The 20543-nt window shown below is 57.2% G+C and overlaps 2 protein-coding genes across 10 annotated transcripts in view; one reads left to right on the top strand and one right to left on the bottom strand.

The window, feature by feature from the left end:
* The first annotated feature begins 928 nt into the window (after nucleotides 1-928).
* ERFE (erythroferrone) lies at nucleotides 929-11281 on the top strand. 3 transcript variants are annotated; one of them, XM_033859451.2, is made up of 8 exons: nucleotides 929-1182; nucleotides 3628-3750; nucleotides 5115-5217; nucleotides 6417-6679; nucleotides 6752-6860; nucleotides 6958-7048; nucleotides 7808-7886; nucleotides 9153-9386. In XM_033859451.2, the coding sequence occupies exons 1-8, from the start codon at nucleotides 1012-1014 to the stop codon at nucleotides 9249-9251; spliced, it is 1038 nt and encodes a 345-aa protein (XP_033715342.1). In that variant the 5' UTR covers nucleotides 929-1011; the 3' UTR covers nucleotides 9252-9386. The 3 variants fall into 3 exon arrangements, with proteins under 3 accessions (XP_033715342.1, XP_073663141.1, XP_073663140.1); XM_073807040.1 differs by having other exon boundaries at nucleotides 6955-7048; XM_073807039.1 differs by lacking the exons at nucleotides 6752-6860; nucleotides 6958-7048 and having other exon boundaries at nucleotides 997-1182; nucleotides 9153-11281.
* Nucleotides 11282-12340: 1059 nt separating this feature from the next.
* Nucleotides 12341-20543, bottom strand: part of ILKAP (ILK associated serine/threonine phosphatase) — a 29175-nt gene continuing 20972 nt past the window's right edge. For 6 of the 7 annotated variants that reach the window (XM_004319735.4, XM_019923533.3, XM_019923528.3 and 3 more), the window contains 3 exons: nucleotides 16060-16179; nucleotides 12875-12956; nucleotides 12341-12616 (listed from right to left, as the gene is read on the bottom strand). In XM_004319735.4, coding sequence (XP_004319783.2) covers nucleotides 12476-12616; nucleotides 12875-12956; nucleotides 16060-16179 — 343 coding nt within the window. In that variant the 3' untranslated portion in view covers nucleotides 12341-12475. Of the gene's footprint in view, nucleotides 12617-12874; nucleotides 12957-14021; nucleotides 14121-16059; nucleotides 16180-20543 lie in introns of all 7 variants that reach the window. The other variant, XR_012332896.1, reaches the window with a different exon arrangement.

The following is a 20543-nucleotide window of genomic DNA, read 5'->3' as shown; positions in this document are numbered from 1 at the left end:
CCAGCCTCGGCAGGCAGTCGGGGCGGGGTGTGGGCGGAGTGGACGGTAGGGGTGGAGAGGCGACGCGCAGGTGATAGAACAAACAGCCCATGGAAGAGTGAAGGGGCTGCTCTTTTCCAGGAGGAGCCTGGACCCCAGGCCTGCAGGGCCTGGTCCACGTGTGCCCGCGGCGTGCCCTGCGCTGATCCTGGTGGGCTGCGGGTAATGTGGTCCCGGGTCGGATCGGCCCCCCCGACCCGGCCCCCAGGTCGAGATTGGGCTCAATCCTCCCAGTCCAGGCCTCAGGGCGCCCGCTTCAGTTGCAGGGCGCCTGTCCCCGGCTGTAGATTTGCTCCGTGCCCCACCCCCGCCCCCGGAGGCCCCTGCAGGTGCGCCCTGCTGGGGAGGAAGAGCCCATCTCTGACCTCAGGGTGCCCCAGCCTTGGGGAGAAGGCTGCGTCGGAAGGAAGGGGCCGTCGCCTGGGAAAGGGGCTCCAGGGAGGGACCCTGACGGTATTTGCGCTCCGATGTGCTCAATCTAACATGCAGGGCGCGGCCGGGAGAATGGGGAGGAGGCGTCTCGAGGTCCCCGCAGAAGACGCGCGGGATAGGGAGGAGAGAGGGATGCCCCGGGTCGGTAGAAGGGGCGTCCGGGCTCCCCGCCAAGCAGAAGCGCGGGACAGAGCGCAGGAGGGACCGGGAGTCCCGAGCTGGGGCGGAAACGAGCTCGACAGGAGGGGGCGCTCAGACCACCGCCAGCCAGCGCTCCCCGAGCCCCCTGCCTCCCCTGTACTGCCTTCCTCGACCCCGCGCCCCCTTTCCTAACGCGTGCCCCGCCCCGCAGCGCCCCCTTCCCTCCCCGCACCGGCCCCCCGCCCCCGCGGCTGCAGCGCGCGCGGGAGCCGGGAGGGGGCGCCGGCGGTGATGCGCGCTCTCCGGGCGACGCGGGGGATTCAAGCGCGTTATAAGGCGCGGAGCCAGAGGGCGAGTCCCAGACGTAGCGCTCGTAGGAGAGAGGGACCCGCCGCCCTCATGGCCCCCGCCTGCTGCCCTGCCGGAGCCTTGATGCTCGCGTACGCGGGCCTGTTGGCCGCCGCCGCGGGCCTCGGCTCCCCGGAGCCCGGCGCGCCTTCGGGGAGCCGCGCCCGCGAAGAGCCGCCGCCCGGGAACGAGCTGCCCGCAGGGTCGGCCGCCAGCCCGCTGGTAAGACGCCGCCCGACTACTCGCCCGGGCCCCAGCGCCCCAGAGACCTCCGGGCCTCAGCTTCCCCACCCGGAGCCCGCACCTCCTGAGCTCCAGGGCGCCCCGGAGGCGGAGGGCGCTTGCTTCCGGGGCGGTGGGGAGCGCGGCGCCGCGAGCGGGGACCTGGGCTGGCTTGGGTGTCCTCCTTTGTAAAGTGGGCAGAAAAACGCTTAGCTTGCGGGGGAGGCCCAGGAGGTCTGGACGCCTCCTCACTGCACCTCCCCACGGGCGCCTTAAGGCCAGCCGTGACCTTGGCTTTTGGGGTAGTTCTTTGGCATTGAAGCAAAGTTCTACCAGACCGGGGGAAATGCCTTTTCTTTGGTGACTTCTGCGTTGTGAAGTGAGTAAAGTGTAAATAACTTCATTCTCCTGAAATTGGGAAGAACGTATTTGTAAAAGTGTGAGCAAGTTACTGACCACCACCGCAGCCCACCCCTGCCCCCAATCTGTTTGGTGCAAGTCTCTCTGGAAAACAAAAACTGCCTTGCTGCTGGTTGGGGAGGGTGCAGGGGAGAAAGGGGTGGGGTGCCGGGCCCCCAGTGACGTGTGATTTCTGGCCGAGGCCGGTGATGCTTAGCTCAGCCTGCTTCTTCCTTCCCTTGCTACACAAGAGGGTGCTCAGGTTGGAGGAGGCTGGGGAATTGGGGCCTTCAGAGGGGCCCTCAGTGTGGGTGGGGCCTTTCAGACAGGGAGGTGAGGGCCGTCGGGGAAGGAGCTTTGAGTTTCTTTTTTCTGAAGATGCCTGTGGGCAGTGCAAAGGGCAGAGCCTTGCTGGGGCCTCAAGCCTGCACCTCTGCTCTCAGCATCACTCTGGGAACCATGATGCCCCCGCTAAAGGACACCCCCATTAAAGACAGGTGGAGGTGGCGGCCAGCCCTGCCTGCCCCCTGGGAGGGGCCTCCCCGAAGCCCTCGTTCCCATCACCTCCGGCCACTTCCCATGGACTGAAGGCAAACCCTACCCAGCCAGCCAACCACAACCCCTGGGGGGCAGGGGTGCCAGATGTTGGGCTGTGGTGGGCAGGAAGCAGAGGGGGCTTCACGTGCTTCCAGGTGGGGTTCTGGCCTGGGACCTTCCTTGGGTCCACAGAGGCTCCTTTCTGAGAGCCCCTGGAGGCTGGAGACGTCAGTCGGCCAGGGCAGTTGCCAGATACCCACCCATACTGCCGCAGGCCCATCTCCCAGACCCCCAGACCAACGTGGTCCCACCTGTTTCAGTTCCCCAAACCAAACTGGGGTCTGAGTCCTTCCACAGGCTACTGGTCCAGCTGGAGGGCCAGCGTGGCACACCGTCCAGCCCACGTAGAATCCTCCTGCCACGTGTTTCCACTGAGGGCAGCGTGAGGCCGTGAAGTGAGGCCACAGGTCCTGGTGTCCGTGGAGAGGAAGCAGTCGGGGGGCGCCTCGCGGGGCCCAGCACCCAGGGAGATGTGGGGAAGCCCCAGGCACCCTGAGGCCTTTCCGAGGCTTCCCCGGCTCCTCCATCACAGAAGCCCGTCCCCATCACAGCACACTGGCTCCTGATGGGAAGCCCCAGATCCTTGCGGAGGGGCTGCCAGACCACTGAGTCTGCCTCTGACGAAAGGGCCTGGTGGCTCCAAGACCCCAGGGTCCTTCCATCAGTCACCGGAGTCGGCACCCATGACCTCATCTAAGCCCTCTGGAGCCAATTTCCGTCCCAGCTGGCAGCCCTGCCTGGAGCTCAGACTGTGCGAGGCCCACTGCCCAGAGGGCCAAGGGCCTCTCCCTGCAAGGTACCTCCTGGAACTCTCCTCCGTGTCAGGACTAGTCAGAACGCACTGTGAAGGGGAATGGACATTTCTGGAACCATCACTGTCCTTGCTTAGGTCACGCGTCTCAGAAGTCCTGAGGCAGACGAGCGGTGTCACATGCCGTGCAGGCGCCTGGAGTCATATCTCAGTGCTGGACACCCCCCTACCCCGGTCCCCCTAACCGCACTGGACTGTAGGCTTATCATCGCTGAGGGCTGAAATTGGCCTCCCTGGAACTTCGGACCATCGGGCTTGGTCGGGGGGCCTGCTGGTAGTCGGGGGCCCCTGCCTGAGCACCCGTGGAGCCGGTGGTCTGATTCTCCGACTCCCAGGAAGGTGCATTCACTGCAGCTCCCGGGACGGAAGCTGGGACAGGCCTGGTGGCCCAGCAGAGCCCGATTCCCACGTGCTCTGATTCCCACGCACCCATGCCCAGGGGCCTCTTCTCCCGCAAGTCCAGGCTGTGGAGTGGCCTGTCCCCCGGGGGTCGTCCTCCGCGGGGCTGGGGGCCGGGGCTGTGCTGTCTTGGAGGGCGCAGTGACAGGGGCCCGAGGGTGCCGGAGGCCAGTCCTGCACAGTGACCTCCTGCAAAGCGTCCAGGGGAGGCAGACCGGCTGATGGCCGCCATGTTCCAGGAGCCCCCCGTGGAGCAAGTGCGCGGCATCGATCCGCGAGATGCCTGGATGCTCTTCGTTAGGCAGAGTGACAAGGGCGCCAACAGCAAGAAGGGGAGCAGAGGCAAAGCCAGGAAGTTGAAGGTGAGCCCTGGAGCTCCAGCCAGTGTTGCGTGTGCGTGTGTGTGTGTGTGTCCTGGGTGTGTGTGTGTGTGTCCTGGGTGTGTGTGTGTGTGTGTGTCCTGGGGTGTGTGTGTCCTCGGGGGTGTGTGTGTATGTGTGTGTCCTGGGTGTGTGTGTGTGTGTCCTGGGCTGTGTGTGTCCTGGGTGTGTGTGTGTCCTGGGTGTGTGTGTGTCTTGGGTGTGTGTGTGTGGGGGGTGTGGGTTTGTGTGTGTGTGAGCCCCCACCCACGGGCCTTTCCCCAAACCCCCAGTCCACCACCACCACCCCACACCCCTCACTGGCTCCCCCTGGACACCCTGAGCAGTTCCAACGAGCAGAGACCCTCACCCTCGGGCCAGAGGGCACAGAACTGTCAAGCTGGGGCCTAGTGACCCTGAGTTTGGGGCCTGTTCCAACCGTTTACCCTGCACCCCTGGAATGCCAGGCAGCCTCACTGGCTCCCCGCTTTCTCTCCCCTCTGCATCCTGGCACGGGAGGCCTGGGCTGGCCTGGTAGGGCAGTCAGGGAGCAAGCTGGAGGGGCCTACGGGCGGGCTGGGGTGACACGGTCTGGTTCCTAGTGGCTGGGGGACGTGGGGGCCCTGGCAGCTGCCGGCCCCCACTCTCATTCAGCCTGGCAGGGACCTGGCACCTGGTCCTGACGGCTGACTCTTGCCTTGAGCCCCAAGGAGGGCTGTGTCCCCTGGGGTGAGCGCTCTGGTCACGGCTGTGCTGCCCATGCTGAGTTTGGGCCTCACCCTGCCCCAGATCTGACCCAGTGACCGAGTGCCGGGTTCTGAGCCTGAGGCAGCCGGGCTGCTGGGCTGTCACCATGGCCTGACCCGTCACCCCCGACGCTGAGCTGGGGGCTCCCCCAGGCTCCTCCTTGCAGGGGACTTCCTTGCTCCTGGGTGGGTACCAGCCCAGCCCAGTGAGGGCTCCTTGAGGACCCCAGGCCCCGGTGCTGGGCCAGGCACAGGGAGAGCTTGCCAACTGCTGCTGAGACGACCTTGAGAGTGGAAAGCAGCCTGGCGTGTCCCTCCCTCCCCTTTTCCCTGCATCAGGAAATCCAGCCCCGGGGCTGGGCTGCAGCCCTCTGCTTCCCCACTCGTGCACTTTCCTCCCCCCAGCCCTGCCCCAGGGGCCCCACCACCCTGAGGCCCTGTGCCTGCAGCTTTCACTGCCTCCTCAGGGGAATCGGAGGCCCTGGAGGCTGACCTCCACCCCAGGGGTCAAAGCAGGACCCCACCCCCTTGCCAGGCTCGGTGGCAAGAGCTTGCAGAGGGGGTGCCCGCGGTCCCCAGCCTGCCTGTTCAGATGTCTTCACCGTCAAGCTTCTCTTTCAGCTCGGCCTGCCAGGTCCCCCAGGGCCCCCCGGCCCCCAGGGCCCCCCGGGCCCCATCACCCCACCTGAGGTCCTGCTGAAAGAGTTCCAGCTGCTGCTGAAAGGTAGGGCGGGGCCCCCACCCCACCCCCGGTGTGAGCGGGGCCGGGGAGGGCATCCTGGAGGAGCTGAGGTGGGCTAGACCTTTGTCTGTTGACCCGTATCCCAAGGAGGCTTCTGCTCCGGTGCTGGCCTGGGTCAAGGCCGTGGGTCGGGAGCTTGCGGGGGAGGTGGGAGGAGTGTGGTGAGGAGGTGGCTTCCAGAGGAAGGTGGACTTGGCCACTCGGTGTTCAGCAGGGGCCTGGGGACCAGCATCCACGCCCCACTTGCGAGTCCGGTGAGCCTAGCAAAGGCCGAGAGATCTAAGCCCATGGGGACTGTCAGAGGGGGCTCAGGGCCCCGTAAGCTTGTAAAGTGCTCCTCTGATCCCCGCAGTGACACCAGGGAGATCGGAGGCTCAGCCCAGTAACACAGGCCCCCTTCTACCCCCTGATCACCTGTGACCCCGCCTCTTCTCCTGACAGATCTCTGCCGCTGGCCTCAGAGCCGCATGGGAGGGCACCAGGAGGCCGCCCTCACGGGGCAAGGAGGATGGTGTCTGGGGGCAGCACAGGGAGGACGATGGGGCAGCCGCTGGAGGCCGCAGGCGGAGAGAGCAGCGCTGAGCGGGGCTCCGGCCCCGAGGGCGGTGTCCCTGCACTGTGGCCAGCTGCTGAGTCGCAGCTCACGCTATTGACTAGATAATGTCATTGTGAAGAGCTACTGAGTCTTTTTCCCCCTTCAGTTTAATGTACTGTTCATTTAAATAGACCAGCTTCAGCGGCTGAAGAACCTCCACATTATGTGCAATATAGCTGCAAAATTATTTATTTATACCCAGCTTCTTTTCAAAAATGACCAGTCTGGCTTAAACTATTGCATTCCCTGATACAACAAAAATGTAAACAGAGAAGAAACAGCAGCGGGAAGGGGGAAGAAGCGGTAGGATAGGCAGGTGAAGCAGGAGAACGAGGGTCCTGGGTGAATCAGCCCTGAGCTTCCCAGTAGCCAAAGCGTGAAAGGAAACAGGTGCAGCCGCAGGATCAGGAGGCAGTTTCCGAAGACCCGCCAGGCCCGACTGCGTGCGCCCGGCGCGCGGTTCCGGGGTAACCGGTAATGGCCCCCCGCGCTCTCAGCAGCGCCCGGGTTTGGGGAAGGGGTCCGGGCGGGACACGGAAGGGCGAGCGAGGTGGTCCCGGCGCGGCCACCGCTCGCTCTGTGCCAGGCGCGGCGCGCACACGCGAGTGCTTGGAGCCTGAGCCCCGCCCGCGCGGCCCCGCCGCGGTGCCGGCCGTCCCCGCGGAGGACGAGGAGGACGAGGAGGAGGAGGCGGCGGCGGCGGGGGGCGCGGGCGTGCTGGCGCTGCTGGCTGCGCCCCTGGCCCCGGGTCCGCGGGCGCCGCGCATCGAGGCCGCCTTCCACTGCCGCCTGCGCCGGGACGCGTCGGTGGAGCGGCGCGCGCTGCACGAGCTCGGCGTCTACTACGTGGTGAGTCCGGGCCGGGGCGGCCGGGGCGGGGCGGGTGCGGTGGGCCCGGGGTGACCGTCCGTGCGCCCGCAGCCCAACGCCGAGGGCGCCTTCCGCCGCGGCCCGGGCCTGAACCTGACCAGCGGCCAGTACACGGCGCCCGTCGCCGGCTTCTACGCGCTCGCCGCCACGCTGCACGTGGGTGAGGCCCGGGGCTGGGGCGGGGCCTGGGGGGGGGGGGGCGCGCCCCCGCGCTTGGTCCCTGCCGCCCGGTGACCGCCCCCGTGCCTCCCCAGCAGCGCTGGCGGAGCAGACGAGACGGGCGCCGCCGCGCCCCCGGGACCGCCTGCGCCTACTCATCTGCATCCAGTCCCGGTGCCAGCACCACGCGTGAGTGGGCGCGGGCAGGGCGCGCAGCCCGGGCGCCCGCCTCCTCCCTCGGGGCTTCCCCCGGCCACCGTCAGGCGTTCCTCCCGCCCCGGCGCGCGCTCCCCGAACCCCGACCCGGGACGTGGGGGCCCGGCCCGCCCCAGCCCCTGCTCTGCCCGCCCCCCACAGGGGACTGACTCCCCTCCGGCGACCCGAGGCGCCAGCGTCGCGTCCCCAGGCCTGTCCTGACCAGTCTGTGCGGACCCTCCCCAGGCTCTCTCCCAGCCCTTCTCCGTGAACTTGTCCAGCTTCCCGTCTCTTGCTGGTCCGGGAGGGCAGGGCTGCCCCTTCGGTGTCCCCAGCACCCAGAACAGCCCAGGCAGAGAGCAGGTGCTCCACAGCGGTTGCAGAAGGCATGCATGGGTGAAGTTCAAATCTTCTCACTCTGGTTTGGAAAGCCCTGCACCCATTGGCCTGAACCCAGCCTCACTGCTGCCAGCCCCGCACCTCCAGCTGCACTGGCCAGTGTCTCGCTTCCCATCAGAGCCAGGATTTGCTGCCCGGCCCTCACGGCACACCTTCAGCCCTGTGGAGCCTGTCCTTACTCCTCTTGGGGACCCAGTTCAGATGCCACCTCCACCGGAAGCCCCGGCTAAGACAGCCGTTCTCATGGCACTTTGCTGGTGTCGGGCGCTGCGGTGATTGTGAGCACATTGTGGGTGAAGTTGGTGGTTCTGGGGCAGGGGTCTCAGGCCCACCCTCTTTCTGTTTTGGCCACAGCTCCCTGGAGGCTGTCATGGGGCTGGAGAGCAGCAGCGAGTTCTTCACCATCTCGGTCAACGGCGTTCTGTATCTGCAGGTGTGTGGGGCAGGCTCAGCTATGGGGGGGCCACCCGGACACAGCCATGGGGGTGACTGGGCAGGGAGGGGTGCTGGTGGGTGCTCAGAGCTCTGGGTGCAGTGCCCGCAGCCTCCAGGTCCGGGCAAGGGTCAGGGCGGCACAGAGCACTCCCGCTAGCCCAGGCAGAGCCAGGCCGAGACCGGGGCTCCTTTCCCCAGACCTGGCCCCCCCATATTGAGGACTGGTGCTTCTGGCCGTAACGAGCCCTTCGGAAGGGACTCAGTGGGCAAGGGGGCGGGGGGCAGTGACAGAGGTCAGCTCTTTGCCCAGGATGACATCACGACCCCCTGGCCCATTGGGACTTCGGGAAGCAGATGCAGTTATTTCCTACACAAAAGCCCAACTGACAGTCTCTTTCTAGAACTGTGGGGATTTGGGCAAGGGCTTGAGAAACTGATGAAAAGATGAGATTTCCTAAGAAAGAAAAATTTAGGTACAGATGTGTGGAATAAAGCTCACATGTAAATAGCACTAACTAGGCCAGGCCCGTTCTGAGCACTTAACATAAATTACCCATTACTCACAGCACTCTGAGGTAGAAAATAGTATTCCCCTGTTTACAAATAAGGGAACGAGGGCACAGAAGCGTTAAGTAATTTGCCCAAGCTCGCACAGCAAAGCCAGGATCGGAGGCCAGGCTGTGGCTGCAGGCGGCTCTGGTTGCTGGAAGGCGTTTAGAGGTCTGGTCCCTGGCACTGCTGCGTGAGCTCAGATGGCACACAGCGTGCCTGGGGTCTTAAGATGCAAATGCCCAGATTCTGCATCTCTGGGAGTTCCCAGCTCACATCTGGGGATGTAACCCTTCTGATGCCTGGACCATATTCGGAGTAGCCAGGCAGAGTACCAGTCCGACCATGGCTCTACCAGATGGGTCAGTGGCCGGGCCTGTGGGGGGAAGGGGCACCGTCACACGTGAGTTCAGCACGCTTTCAGGCTTCGAGTGCAGCAGAGGGAACTGTTTGACGCTCGAGCCCCGCTCTGGCCCTGAGCAGAGGCTTGCTCCCCTGCACATGCACTACAGGGAGCCCATTGGTGCCGGGGCTGATGGAGCTGGGGAGGAGGCACTAGACCAGGCGTCAGGGGTGCTGGGTTTGAGGGCAAGGCCTGCCTGCCGGCCCTCGCTACTGTCCTTGGGTGGGGTGGGGCGGGGCGGGGCAGGCATGGTGTGTGGTGGGCGCACCTGCAGGCCGGCGGCATCCAGGCTGACGCTGACCTTCCCCGCAGGCGGGGCAGTACACCTCCGTCTTCCTGGACAATGCCAGCAGCTCCTCCCTCACAGTGCGCGGAGGCTCCCACTTCAGTGCTGTCCTCCTCGGTGTATGACCGGCCACCCCAGGCTCTCCCTCTCGCCGGGCAAACGGAGCAGGAGTGCGAACAATCTCGGGGCCGTGGCAGAGTGGCGGGGGCCACACGCAGGAGGGAGCCCGCCGAACTGCCCACCGCAGTTCAACCCAGAGATGCCACTACAGGCAGCCTGGGGAGGTGACACGCAAACTGGCAGTCCCAGACTGGGAGTGATTTCAGGATGCCAGCTTAAGTTAAAGGGGAGACGTTTCAGTGTGCCCAGGAGCACGTGCTTTGTCCCTCCCCAGCTGCAGACCTGGGCCCCTCCTGGCCCCAGTGGCCCCGGCAGCCTCAGCTTCGTTGCTGTGGCCCAGCCCCACCTTTTCCATCTTTCTTAGTGTTCTCATGGGCTGCCTGCTGGGAGTGCCAGGACGGAGGGCAGAGGCCGCCCAGCCTGCCTGGTTCCCACCTGCCCCTCTCCCAGCCCTGCCTTTAGCCTGCAGGGGCCACAGGGCCCAAGCCTCTCCTTGTGGCCCCGGGGCATAGCAGCCTCAGGCACCAGAGAGACACTGGATGGGGGCTGATAGGGGACAGTGACAGTCTGGAGCTGTTTTCACTTGTGACACGTGCAAGGTCACTTGCACGCTCACCCAGCCTTTCCACATAGGAGCTGCACCCTCCTCCTCCGTCACAGACCCTCTTGTGGATGAGGGCCCCTTGCCCACCCCCTTGCGGCCCTGGCTCACTGCTGGGATCCACCCACCAGATGAAAGAGCTAGAACAACCTTGCAGGTCAGGGGCGGCCAGGCCCTGCCTGCCCCTCTGCACGGATGAAGCGGACGCTTCCCACAAGCTGACAGGCTCTCGGTGCCCAACCGCAGCCTAGCCTCGCTGGGTCTATCCAGCTCTGGGGCTCTTGAAAGAATCTTCCCCACGGGGGTGGGAATATGGCCCCAAGCTCAGATGGGTGTCCTGAGAAGACCAGGTCCCAAGTCCTTCTGTGCTGCTGCAGCAGTGATGGGATGCGGGTAGCAGTGGTGATGGGGGTCTGGGAGTTGCTGCAACTTCTTTCAAGGTGCAGGGCCCCCGCTGCCTGCTGAGGAAGTTACCCAACCCCTGTACCTACACACAAAACAGGCTACAGGAACGGGGTACCATAAGATGTCCTGGGGGCCAAGCTGGTCTGGTAAGCCATTGCCCCTTCTCAGGCCTGGGAGAGAAGTGGGCAATGGCTGCAGTCACCTCTCACCGTAACCTTCTAGCTGGCCTTGGGATGAGCAGGTGACTGTGGCCAGGCCTAGCTGATGCCCCGGAGCCCTAAGCTTCCAGCGCCACAGTCAGGCTCAGACCTTTCCCTCCCAGCCAGGGGACCCCAGGCGCAATGCACACAAACCACCAGTCTGTGCCCTTTGGCAGCCCTGGCACAGTTCTCAGTAGGACTCGTACCCGCCCTACCAGGAAGTACCAGCTGGCCGGGTCCTGCCTGCCCACGCTCTCTGATAAGGGATGGTGTGGCCACGCCCTTTTCTGGATTTCACTTTGTATCCAGATATTTTAGAGAAGCTATCTTTTACCCTTGAAAAACCCACAGATCTCTTTCATTTTCTCAATATGAGTGTGTCACACAGCAATTTATTGAAGTATTTATTGTATAATATTGTCAGGTGGAATATATATATATATATATACACACACACACACACACATATATATATAAACTGACTTTTGAGAATTATTTTATGTGATTATACAAAACTACAGAAACAAAGGGCAGACCTTAAAATATAGAGTCTTAGTCATTTAGGCCAGGCTCACCAAGGACGGAGGAGTGAGCTCTGGGAGGGGAGGCGGAAGGATGTCTCCAGCCCATGGGGGCCCTCAGACCTATGGAGAAGGTGGCAGGGACAGCCCGTCCAGGGAAGACCAGCGCCAAGCCTCTCCCAGCTCTAGGACACTAGCGGTCTGGGGATGAGGGATACATGGTCAAAGACTGGTGCCTTGTTTGCTGTAAGAAAATGTTTATTGAATAAATTGTCCCACTTCCCAATTCTGAGACGCTGAGGTTCTTTCCTTCCGCGACGCCACACCGCGTCATCCCAGTCCTCAGCAGGAGTGAAACCTGGCTCTTAACACTCTGGGGAAGGGTGTGCTGGAAACGCTCCCGAGGTACTTGTAGGGAGGCCGGTCCCACTGACAGAACTGACGAGGTGATAAGGCCATGTGTGCAAGCTGGGCAGGGCCAGCAAACATGACAAAACAGCTTCAAAAGCAAATTTTCAGAATCTTACATCATCCTGAGGCAGCATTTACACAGACCTAAAAGCTGCTTTACTAAGTAATTACAGCAATACCAATGGCCTGCTTTACATATAAATAAGGGCTTGAAAAGAATTTTAAAGTTTGTTTTTCTGAGTAGGCTCATCGTGCATTTGTAACATCTCTGACAGAAGTGTGATCATGACCATCAGCCCCAGCCCAGCACAGAACCAACTGAATGCACGTTCCTAAGACTAAGACGGGAGGCTGGACCCGGCCACAGGGAACAGTAGCTTGACTGCTCAAACCTGGAAAAGTGCGCACTTTGCACCCAGGGGACCCAGACGGGAGACCCAGTAAACCCAGCCCTTCTTAGAGTCCCTCAGCCAGACTGCATCTGTCATCACAGAACTGGAAATAAGCAGAATCCCGTGGTGTTTCTGGAGGGCCCGTTGGGGGCACGCTGCTCCACAGAGTGACCACCTCACCTTGTTCCCCTGGCTGAGCCTGGGATCATGCCGCATAACGTTTTGTAACCTTATTTTTGTATAGAAAGCTGAAAGCAGCCAGAGTGCTCCAGCAGCCCTGGGCTCTAGTCGTGGCCTGTCCAATGCAGTCATTACCTCGATTTCCTCATTGTAAAATGCCACTTCCCCAGGCAGTTATCAGGAGGGTGAAACAGCACAGGAAAGGTGCGCGTAAACCACAGAGCACTGCACAACGAGCAGCTTACTAAGGATGGGCCGTTACCACTGGCCAACCCAAGATGCCTATAAGGGTTTTAACGAGGAGAGACCCAAAGCATGTTCGAAAGCAAACACAACCTCTGAAAGGTCAAGAGTTGCTCAAAATGTAATAAGATAACTCCAAAGTCTAGAAAAAAAAAAAACAAAACCTTTATTTACAACCATGGGAATCCCACAGGAGTACACGAAACACATAATGTGCACAACACACAAAATGAACATTGGAAGTCAACACCACGCCGCGCCCCGGCCCGCAGCACCTCAGTGCCCTATCCGCACCACCATCACGGTGACGTTGTCCGCCGAGCCCCGCTGCACCGCCTTGTTGGCCAGCCTGTTGCAGGCGGCTTCGTAGCGGGCGTCCACGGCGGGCTTCCCTTCTCGGCTCTGGATCTTCTCATCCTACCGGGCAGGAAAGGGGCACTGGTGAGTGGGGACCCTGCACCCCATCACTCTCCTGAGACACCACTGCCACAAGGAAGAACTGCTCCCCAGTCCCCATCAGGGCGGGCAGGACAAACTGACCGGTGAATCCCCGGGCTGGAGTTCCCACTCCCAACTACAGGGAACATGGGGGAGGAAGGGGGCTTCGGGACTTCTCCTCTAAAGCCCAAGTGCAGCTAGGACGACTGGCACCCTCTCCCTTGTGAGACTTCTTACCTCAAGGCAGGACAAGATGAAGTTCACGGCTTCTTCTGGGTTAAAGACCTTGAAGAGGCCATCACAGGCCAGCAAAATAAACCTACAACACAGAGAAAAAATATAAATGGGTTTTAGCAGCAAACTTTATTAAATGGCCTGGCAGTGGAGGTAAAAATATTTGTCCAACTACTCAAAGGCTGAACATTTTTTAAAACCAATTTAACTTCTATGAGACAAAGGTTAAAACTACTTAAAAATATTTGTAGGTGAAATGTTATACATCAAAACTGGGACTACTCTCTGTTCACCAAAAATTATGGATTAACCTAAACCCACTTCTTAGACAAACTCTAGGAAAATCACCGAATAAAATCCATCAGGTGTTATGATAAATACATGCTAAATTTCTATCACCACACGCCTCGAGCCATTTCCCAAACATACTGCGTGGGCCAAAAGGTTCGTTCAGTTTTTTTCTGTAAGATGGCTCTAGTAGCTCTCAGTTGTCTTTAACTTCATTCGAAACAATTTTGTTAGATTGTATGTGACAGCTGTCATATCAGCGTACATTTAAAAAAAAGACTTATTGGGCTTCCCTGGTGGCGCAGTGGTTGAGAGTGCGCCTGCCGATGCAGGGGACACAGGTTCGTGCCCCGGTCCGGGAAGATCCCACATGCCGCGGAGCGTGAGCCATGGCCACTAAGCCTGCGCGTCCGTGAGCCATGGCCACTAAGCCTGCGCGTCCGGAGCCTGTGCTCCGCAACGGGAGAGGCCACAACAGTGAGAGGCCCGTGTACCGCAAAAAAAAAAAAAAAAAAAGACTTATCAAAATTGGTGAATTTTTGTGTAGCCGTTTTAATATTGAAGATGGGAGAAAAAAAGCAACATTTTCGGCATATTATGATTATTTCAAGAAAGGTAAAAACGCAACTGAAATGCAAAAAAAGATTTGTGCAGTGTATGTGCTGTGACTGATCGAATGTGTCAAAAGTGGTCTGTGAAGTTTTGTGCTGGAGATTTCTCACTGGACGCCACTCCATGGTCGGGTAGACCAGTTGAAGTAGACAGTGATCAAATCGAGACATTAATTGAGAACAGTCACCGTTATACCACGCTGGTGACAGCCGACACACTCGAAATATCCAAATCAAACGCTGAAAATCACCTGCACCAGCTTGGTTATGTTCATCGCTTTGATGTTTCGGTTCCACGTAAGTTAAGTGAAAAAAACTTTCTTGACCACATTTCCGCATGTGATTCTCTACTGAAATGTAATGAAAATGTTCCGTTTTTAAAACAAATCATGATGGGCAATGAAAAGTGACAATAATGTGGAACGGAAGAGATCGTGGGGCAAGCTAAATGAACCACCACCAACCACACCAAAGGCCCGTCTTCATCCAAAGAAGGTGATGTTGTGTATATGGTGGGATTGGAAGGGAGTCCTCTATTATGAGCTCCTTCTGGAAAACCAAACGATTAATTCCAACAAGTACTGCTCCCAATTACACCAACTGAAAGCAGCACTCGACGAAAAGTGTCCAGAATTAGTCAAGAGAAAACGCATAATCTTCTAGCAGGATAACGCAAAACTGCATGTTTCTTTGATGACCAGGCACAAACTGTTACAGCTTGGCTGGGAAGTTTGATTCATCCACCATATTCACCAGACATTGCACCTTCGGATTTCCATTTATTTCAGTCTTTACAAAATTCTCTCAATGGAAAACAATGTCGATTCCCTGGAGGACTGTAAAAGGCCCCTGGAACAGTTCTTTGCTCAAAAAGATAAAAAGTTTGGGGAAGATGGGATTGTGAAGTTGGCTGAAAAATGGCAGAAGGTAGTGGAACAAAAGGGTGAATACGTTCTTCAATAAAGTTCTTGGTGAAAATGAAAAATGTGTCTTTTATTTTTACTTAAAAAACCAAAGGCACTTTTTGGCCAACCCAATAAAACTGACAGTTTGTGGACTTAAGGAATGTTCTCAAGCACTCACTCCCCACGTGAAGGGAGAACCACCTTCCACTTTCACCATCTGAGAACAGGACTACCTCCCTTTCAAAGCCCCCTCTAGACTTCCCAAGGAAAGTCTTTCTGAACAATGATGGATGAGACGAGACAGTTCTGGTTCTCCTAGGACAGTTTCCCCACAGATCTAACACCCTTTTCTCCTCATTTTAATACCCAGGTCCTGGTTTTACTCTTTTGACTGGGCATTCATTCAACACGTATCTACCAGGACACAGGTCCAAGCAGGTGCCGGCCCCTTCCACTGACGTGACAGACCCTAAGCAACTGGCCATACAAACACACAACCATGATCCAAAGCAGAGGGAGCTCGAGCAGTACATACGACAGGGGGCCTGGTCTAATGTGGGGACAGACGAGACTCCCCTGAGGCATCATCTAGAAAACCAGGGGAGCTGGTGGAACCGTGTCCCAAGACGCTCACTCAGCAGGCGGGGGGCCGGGGTAAGGCTCCTCCCTCGCAGCACTGGCCTCCCCGGTCTCCTTCCACTGCTGCCTTAGTTCACCTCCCCCATCCCCACCCGCAGCGAGGGCCAGTGCATCAGTTCCTAACTGGCCGCTGGGCTCCGTCCTACTCCAGCCTCTAACACTGACTTGCTGAGAGCTTCTGGCACTAGGCATGGTGCCTCACCTTCAAGCAGCTCAGAATTAGGGGCTGGACAATTAAACAAGGGGTCTCTTTCTCAACCTAACTTGACTCTGCTTAAAAACCTCCCAGGATTCTCCACCAATTATGAGCTAAAATTCAAGCTCCTCAGCAAAGAATCCAGGGCCTTTACAATCTGTCCCCAGGTACCCTGCCATCACTTTCCTGACTCCCTATTATGGCATCTGCCTGGCCACATCTTCATCCTGTCCCTGTGTCCACTCTGCCAAAAAGCCCTTCTCTTTTCTCCAGCAAGGATGCCTCTCTCCCCCCACAGCCAAAGTCTCCCAGAGCACCCCACACTCTTAAGACACACTAGACTGGAACCGCCCATTCACAGGTGCTCCCCCCGGCAGACTGTGGACCCCACGAGAGCAGAAACGGTATTTTATTTATCCCTGCACCTCTAGGGCCTAGCACAGTGCCCGAGACATGGCTGCCCACCCCAGGTTCACTACACAAACTGGAAGAAATCAGAAGAGAAACAAAACCATGTGCGTGCACACCTGTGCCTCTGGGAGGTTTTACCTGTCGTTGGGGGTCAGCTGGCAGCGTCTGATATCTGGCACAGAAGTGACCCCACAGCGCTTGTACTGCCCATCCCCAATGGAGCGGGACACCTCCAGCACACCCAGGACACGCCCGTCCCTAAAATGAGGGGAAAAGCAAATTCAGATTCCATCTGACAGTCACGGGTCACAGTACTCAGAATCCGATCTTAAAAGCAGGAAAATGGGATAGAGTAAAAGATGTAACCTGTGGAATCCACATCTCTTAGCCTCTAATACATAGCAGCGTCTGAGCATTTCTGTGCTGAGTCTTCTTTGTTCTAGGTCATTCACACTCCTGCTGCCCCTGGCTCCTCAGCCCAACAGCACACTGATGGGGACAGCGCCCCCTCTAGCTGGCATACGGCAGCCCTGGGCCTAATCCATTGATTTGCCCACAGTCCATGGTCAAACTTGATTGGATGGGGACCTGGCTTTGTTTTTATCGTAAAGCTTCTCACGTGATTCAACCATGTCACCAGAGTTAAGAATAGCTGGAACAGAGGGATATTTTGCATTTCACTCTAATCAGATTCGGAAAATACCTGAAAATGACTATTCCCAGATTTGGAAGCGAGTTTTCTTCACACTGGGTATGAATAAGATTTAATATGACTTAAATACAAATGGCAGTGTTCTGCACAGCATTATACTTCCACCCATTCTATTTTTAGATGAGGGATAGGGAGATGGGAAGGTGACCTATAAAAAGACTCCACATTGTAAGACAGAGTTCTGTCAGCAGGAGAAACAGTCCCTAGCCTGACACTCCCAAGGACAATTCCGGCAGTGTACTTGCTGTGTGACCTCGGGCAGCTGCAACCTCCCAAGCATCTAGACCCTCATGTGTAAAACCAGAACCCACGCTCGACAAGGCGCGTCAGAGCACTCAGCAAACAGCAGCTGTGCGTGCGTGGAGGTGTACTGTCACCACGGGGCTCCCAAACGACAGAACAAGCTCTGGAGATGCTGTGTGATGGACACACATGGCCAGAAGCTGCTCGCCTGGGTCTGGGCTGCCGTCTCATAGAGTCAGAGCTCAGCCTGGCCCCTGGCCCTTCACTGTGCCCACAAAGTCGCCCTCACCCTCCCAGTGGTCACAGCTGAATCACCAGCAACGAAGACTTCTGCTGGTGTCTGTGAAGAGCTGAGCAGTCGTCTCAAGTGCAAACAGTAACCGCGCAGCAAGAGGGGCCGAAGTGCACAGGGGCCGAGCTGAAGAGTGAAGTGGGGCGGGGGGCGGGATCCCTCAGCCTCAAGAGCGCCTTTGAGGAAGCAGCTCAAAGCACGAGCACCGTGAGAAGCCAACAAAGCGCTCCTTCAGGATCGAGGAACTGGGTGCCTGGCGCGCACCCAACCCCACCCCCAAGTCACAGACCCAGCTTGTTTCGGTGAGATTGTGTGCAGTGGCAGGCCCCAAAGCCCCAGTTACTACCAGCACAACTCAGTACACAAAACGTGGAACAATTCTTGAGTGTAATGAAGAAAAATGTGTGTGCCACAGCACAGAAGCTGCCATTTCCATTCCTGTTTACTCAGCAAAGTTCTACACAGAGTGGAAACCTTACGCTCACTCACCTACTGGAGTGACAGGAGAAAGCAACAACGGACAGAATCGCAGACCCAGGAAAAGCCACTTACGCTTCAGAAACGGACACCGCAAGCTGGCTGTCGCTCTGCCTGCACTCAGTGTCACGGGCTATCTAAGACGTGTGTGTGCAAACGCCAGTCAGCTCCAGAGGCCAGTGCCAACTCTAAGGCTGTGCATCACAAGAGCACGAAGCCACACCACCTGCCTTCATGGTCAGTGACAACTGGAACAGGACCACACCCGACGAGGCCTGTCCGGAACCAGCCACGTGGATGTGTGGGCTCGCACTTCCCGGCGCGCTCCAATCCCCCTCAGCAGAGCTCCTCCACACGCACCCGATACGATACGCGGCCAGCTTCCTAAACGCACAATAGGAAGCTGCGTGCTCTGCAGCGGGTTCTCCCTCAACAAACGGCTGAAAACCCACTCTCCTCCCGCTACCCTCCAAGTTCTCCCCCAAGACCACCATGCTGAGGAGGGAGTGGGCTTTGAGGTCCACACTCACGACCCACGTGCCTTCCCTCGGTACCAATCGTCCACAGGCCTGGCCTCCCACCCTCAAGCGACTTTTGCTCCACATTGCTTTGTCCCTCATCTCCTTCCCATCTGCCCAGCCGTCAGAGAACTGCTGTTCTATTGGTGGGAAAGTCGTTCAACAGAGTCCCCTGATCGTAGCTCTTTTTGCTGCCATTTTCTGTTCCAGTTCTCCCTTCGCAATCGGAGAGGGAGGCACTGGGACAGCCAATCTGGCTGTGAGGACAAGCCAGACCCTGCTTGGACTTCAGCAACTCTGGCAGGTGAGCAAACGCAGGGACTCGGTGGTCTTGCCAGGCTCGGAAAGCTGAGGCTGGGAGGTGGACGCTCCATCCTCTTCTGACCATCCCAGGATTGCAGATGCCAAGATCCGGTGTATTAATACGATGCGTGCTACAGAGAAGACTGCAGGTACGATTCCAGAAGTGTTTCTTTTTGCCATCAGAGACCTGTACCAGCACAAGTACTGCAAACCTGACACTAAATGCTACATGTGCAAGCTTCCCTTCAGCTGTTCAGTTGCCTTCCTTGTAAAATAAACACAAAACTGTTCTCACCTTCTCCGAGGAAGTCACCTGAAGGAGTGTAACGCACTGCTGCATACAGTATACTACCTTCAGTGTAAGCAAGTAGGAAAATAAAAATACATACGTGGATTTGCTTATTTTTGTAAAAAGAAACACTGAAAAGAATCAGGAAATAAGGGTGAAGGGAAGAGAGACAAAAGCATGTCTAACTGTGCCTTTTATTTAACTTAGATAATTAACCACGTAAATGTGGGGGGGGGTTCATTTTTAAAATTGTGGTAAAAATACATGTAACATAAAATTTACCATCTTAACTACTTTTTTTTTTAAAAATAAATTTATTTATTTATTTTTGGCTGTGTTGGGTCTTCGTTTCTGTGCGAGGGCTTTCTCTAGTTGCGGTGAGCGTGGGCCTCTCACTATTGCAGCCTCTCTCGTTGTGGAGCACAGGCTCCAGACGCACAGGCTCAGCGGCCATGGCTCACGGGCCCAGCCGCTCCGCGGCATGTGGGATCTCCCCGGACTGGGGCACGAACCCGTGTCCCCTGCATCGGCAGGCGGACTCCCAACCACTGCGCCACCAGGGACGCCCTTAACTACTTTTACACGTACAGTTGAGTGGCATTAAGTACATTCACGTTGTTGTGCAACCATCACCACAATCCATCTCCAAAAGCCTTCCCATCTTCCCAAACTGAACTCTGCGGCCATTAAGCACCAACTCCCCCTCCCCCTCCCCCGACAACTCCCACCCTACTTTCTGTCCCGGTGATGATTCTGACCACTCAGGGACCTCATATAAGTGAAACCATACAGCAGTCACTCTTCTGTGACTAGCTTATTCTAACACTTAGCAAAATGTCCTCAAGGTTCATCCATGCGACAGGATTTCCTTCCTTGTTAAGGCTGAATAGTATTTCCATTGTATGGAGAAACCGTATTTTGTTCACGACTTCATCTATGGATGGACACTTGGGTTGCTTCCACCTTTTGGTTCTTGTGAAAAATGCTGCTATGAACATGGGTGCACGCCTATCTCTTCTAATCCACTGCTTTGAATTTTGGGGGGTATATACCCAGGAGTGGAATTGCTAGATCATATGGTAGATCTATTTATTTTTTATTTTTAAATTTATTTTTCATTGAAGTACACTTGATTTACAATGTTGTGTGATAGATCTATTTTTAATTTGTGAGGAACTGCCAAACTAGTTTCCACAGCAGATGCACCATTTTACATTCCCACCAGCAGGAAAAGCCCTGAAGTTGAAAGCAAAATGAAACTAATGATCATAATAACCAGAGTGTAACAAAACCGCAGTGAAAATAATTATCCCATGTTTACACACAGTACTCCGTACATCCTCAGTGAAGCACAGACTAAGGATAAGAGAACCACAGGAACTCAAATTCATTAATAGTGATACTGTTGATACTATGATTTCCAAGCTATTTTGGCAAATAAATATACTAATGTTGTCAGGAACCAAGATTTTCAGCATAAAAGAAGACACTACAAGTACTGAATCAAAGAATTTAAGAGAAAGCCCTATAAGTGTCCAATATGAATGAGAAATAGCAATCTAAGCTCACAGCTTAAAGAGAGAGAGAGAGAGAGAGAGAGAGAGAGAGAGAGAGAGAGAGAGAGAGTGTGTGTGTGTGTGTGTGTGTGTGTGTTTCCTGGCTCTGTCCTAGAACAGACGCAGAATTGATGACGCTGCAGTTGAAACAAGCATCCCCAGCATATGGAGCTCAGCTTTAAGACAAAGGCAGAAGTGTCTGAAGCAAGCCGAAGCTCCCGCCCACTGGCCA

Source organism: Tursiops truncatus, chromosome 7 (assembly GCF_011762595.2).
Source record: "Tursiops truncatus isolate mTurTru1 chromosome 7, mTurTru1.mat.Y, whole genome shotgun sequence".
NCBI classification, from domain to species: Eukaryota; Metazoa; Chordata; class Mammalia; order Artiodactyla; family Delphinidae; genus Tursiops; species Tursiops truncatus.
Note: the sequence above shows the minus strand (reverse complement) of the source record. Positions and strands in the feature narration are given on the sequence as shown.

Excerpts from the sequence above, each read along its gene's own strand:
- ERFE (XM_073807039.1), top strand. The coding sequence starts at position 1,012 with ATGGCCCCCGCCTGCTGCCCTGCCGGAGCCTTGATGCTCGCGTACGCG. Across the intron at positions 3,751-5,114 it reads GCAAAGCCAGGAAGTTGAAG|CTCGGCCTGCCAGGTCCCCC; the intron begins GTGAGCCCTGGA and ends CTTCTCTTTCAG. Across the intron at positions 7,887-9,152 it reads ACGGCGTTCTGTATCTGCAG|GCGGGGCAGTACACCTCCGT; the intron begins GTGTGTGGGGCA and ends CCTTCCCCGCAG.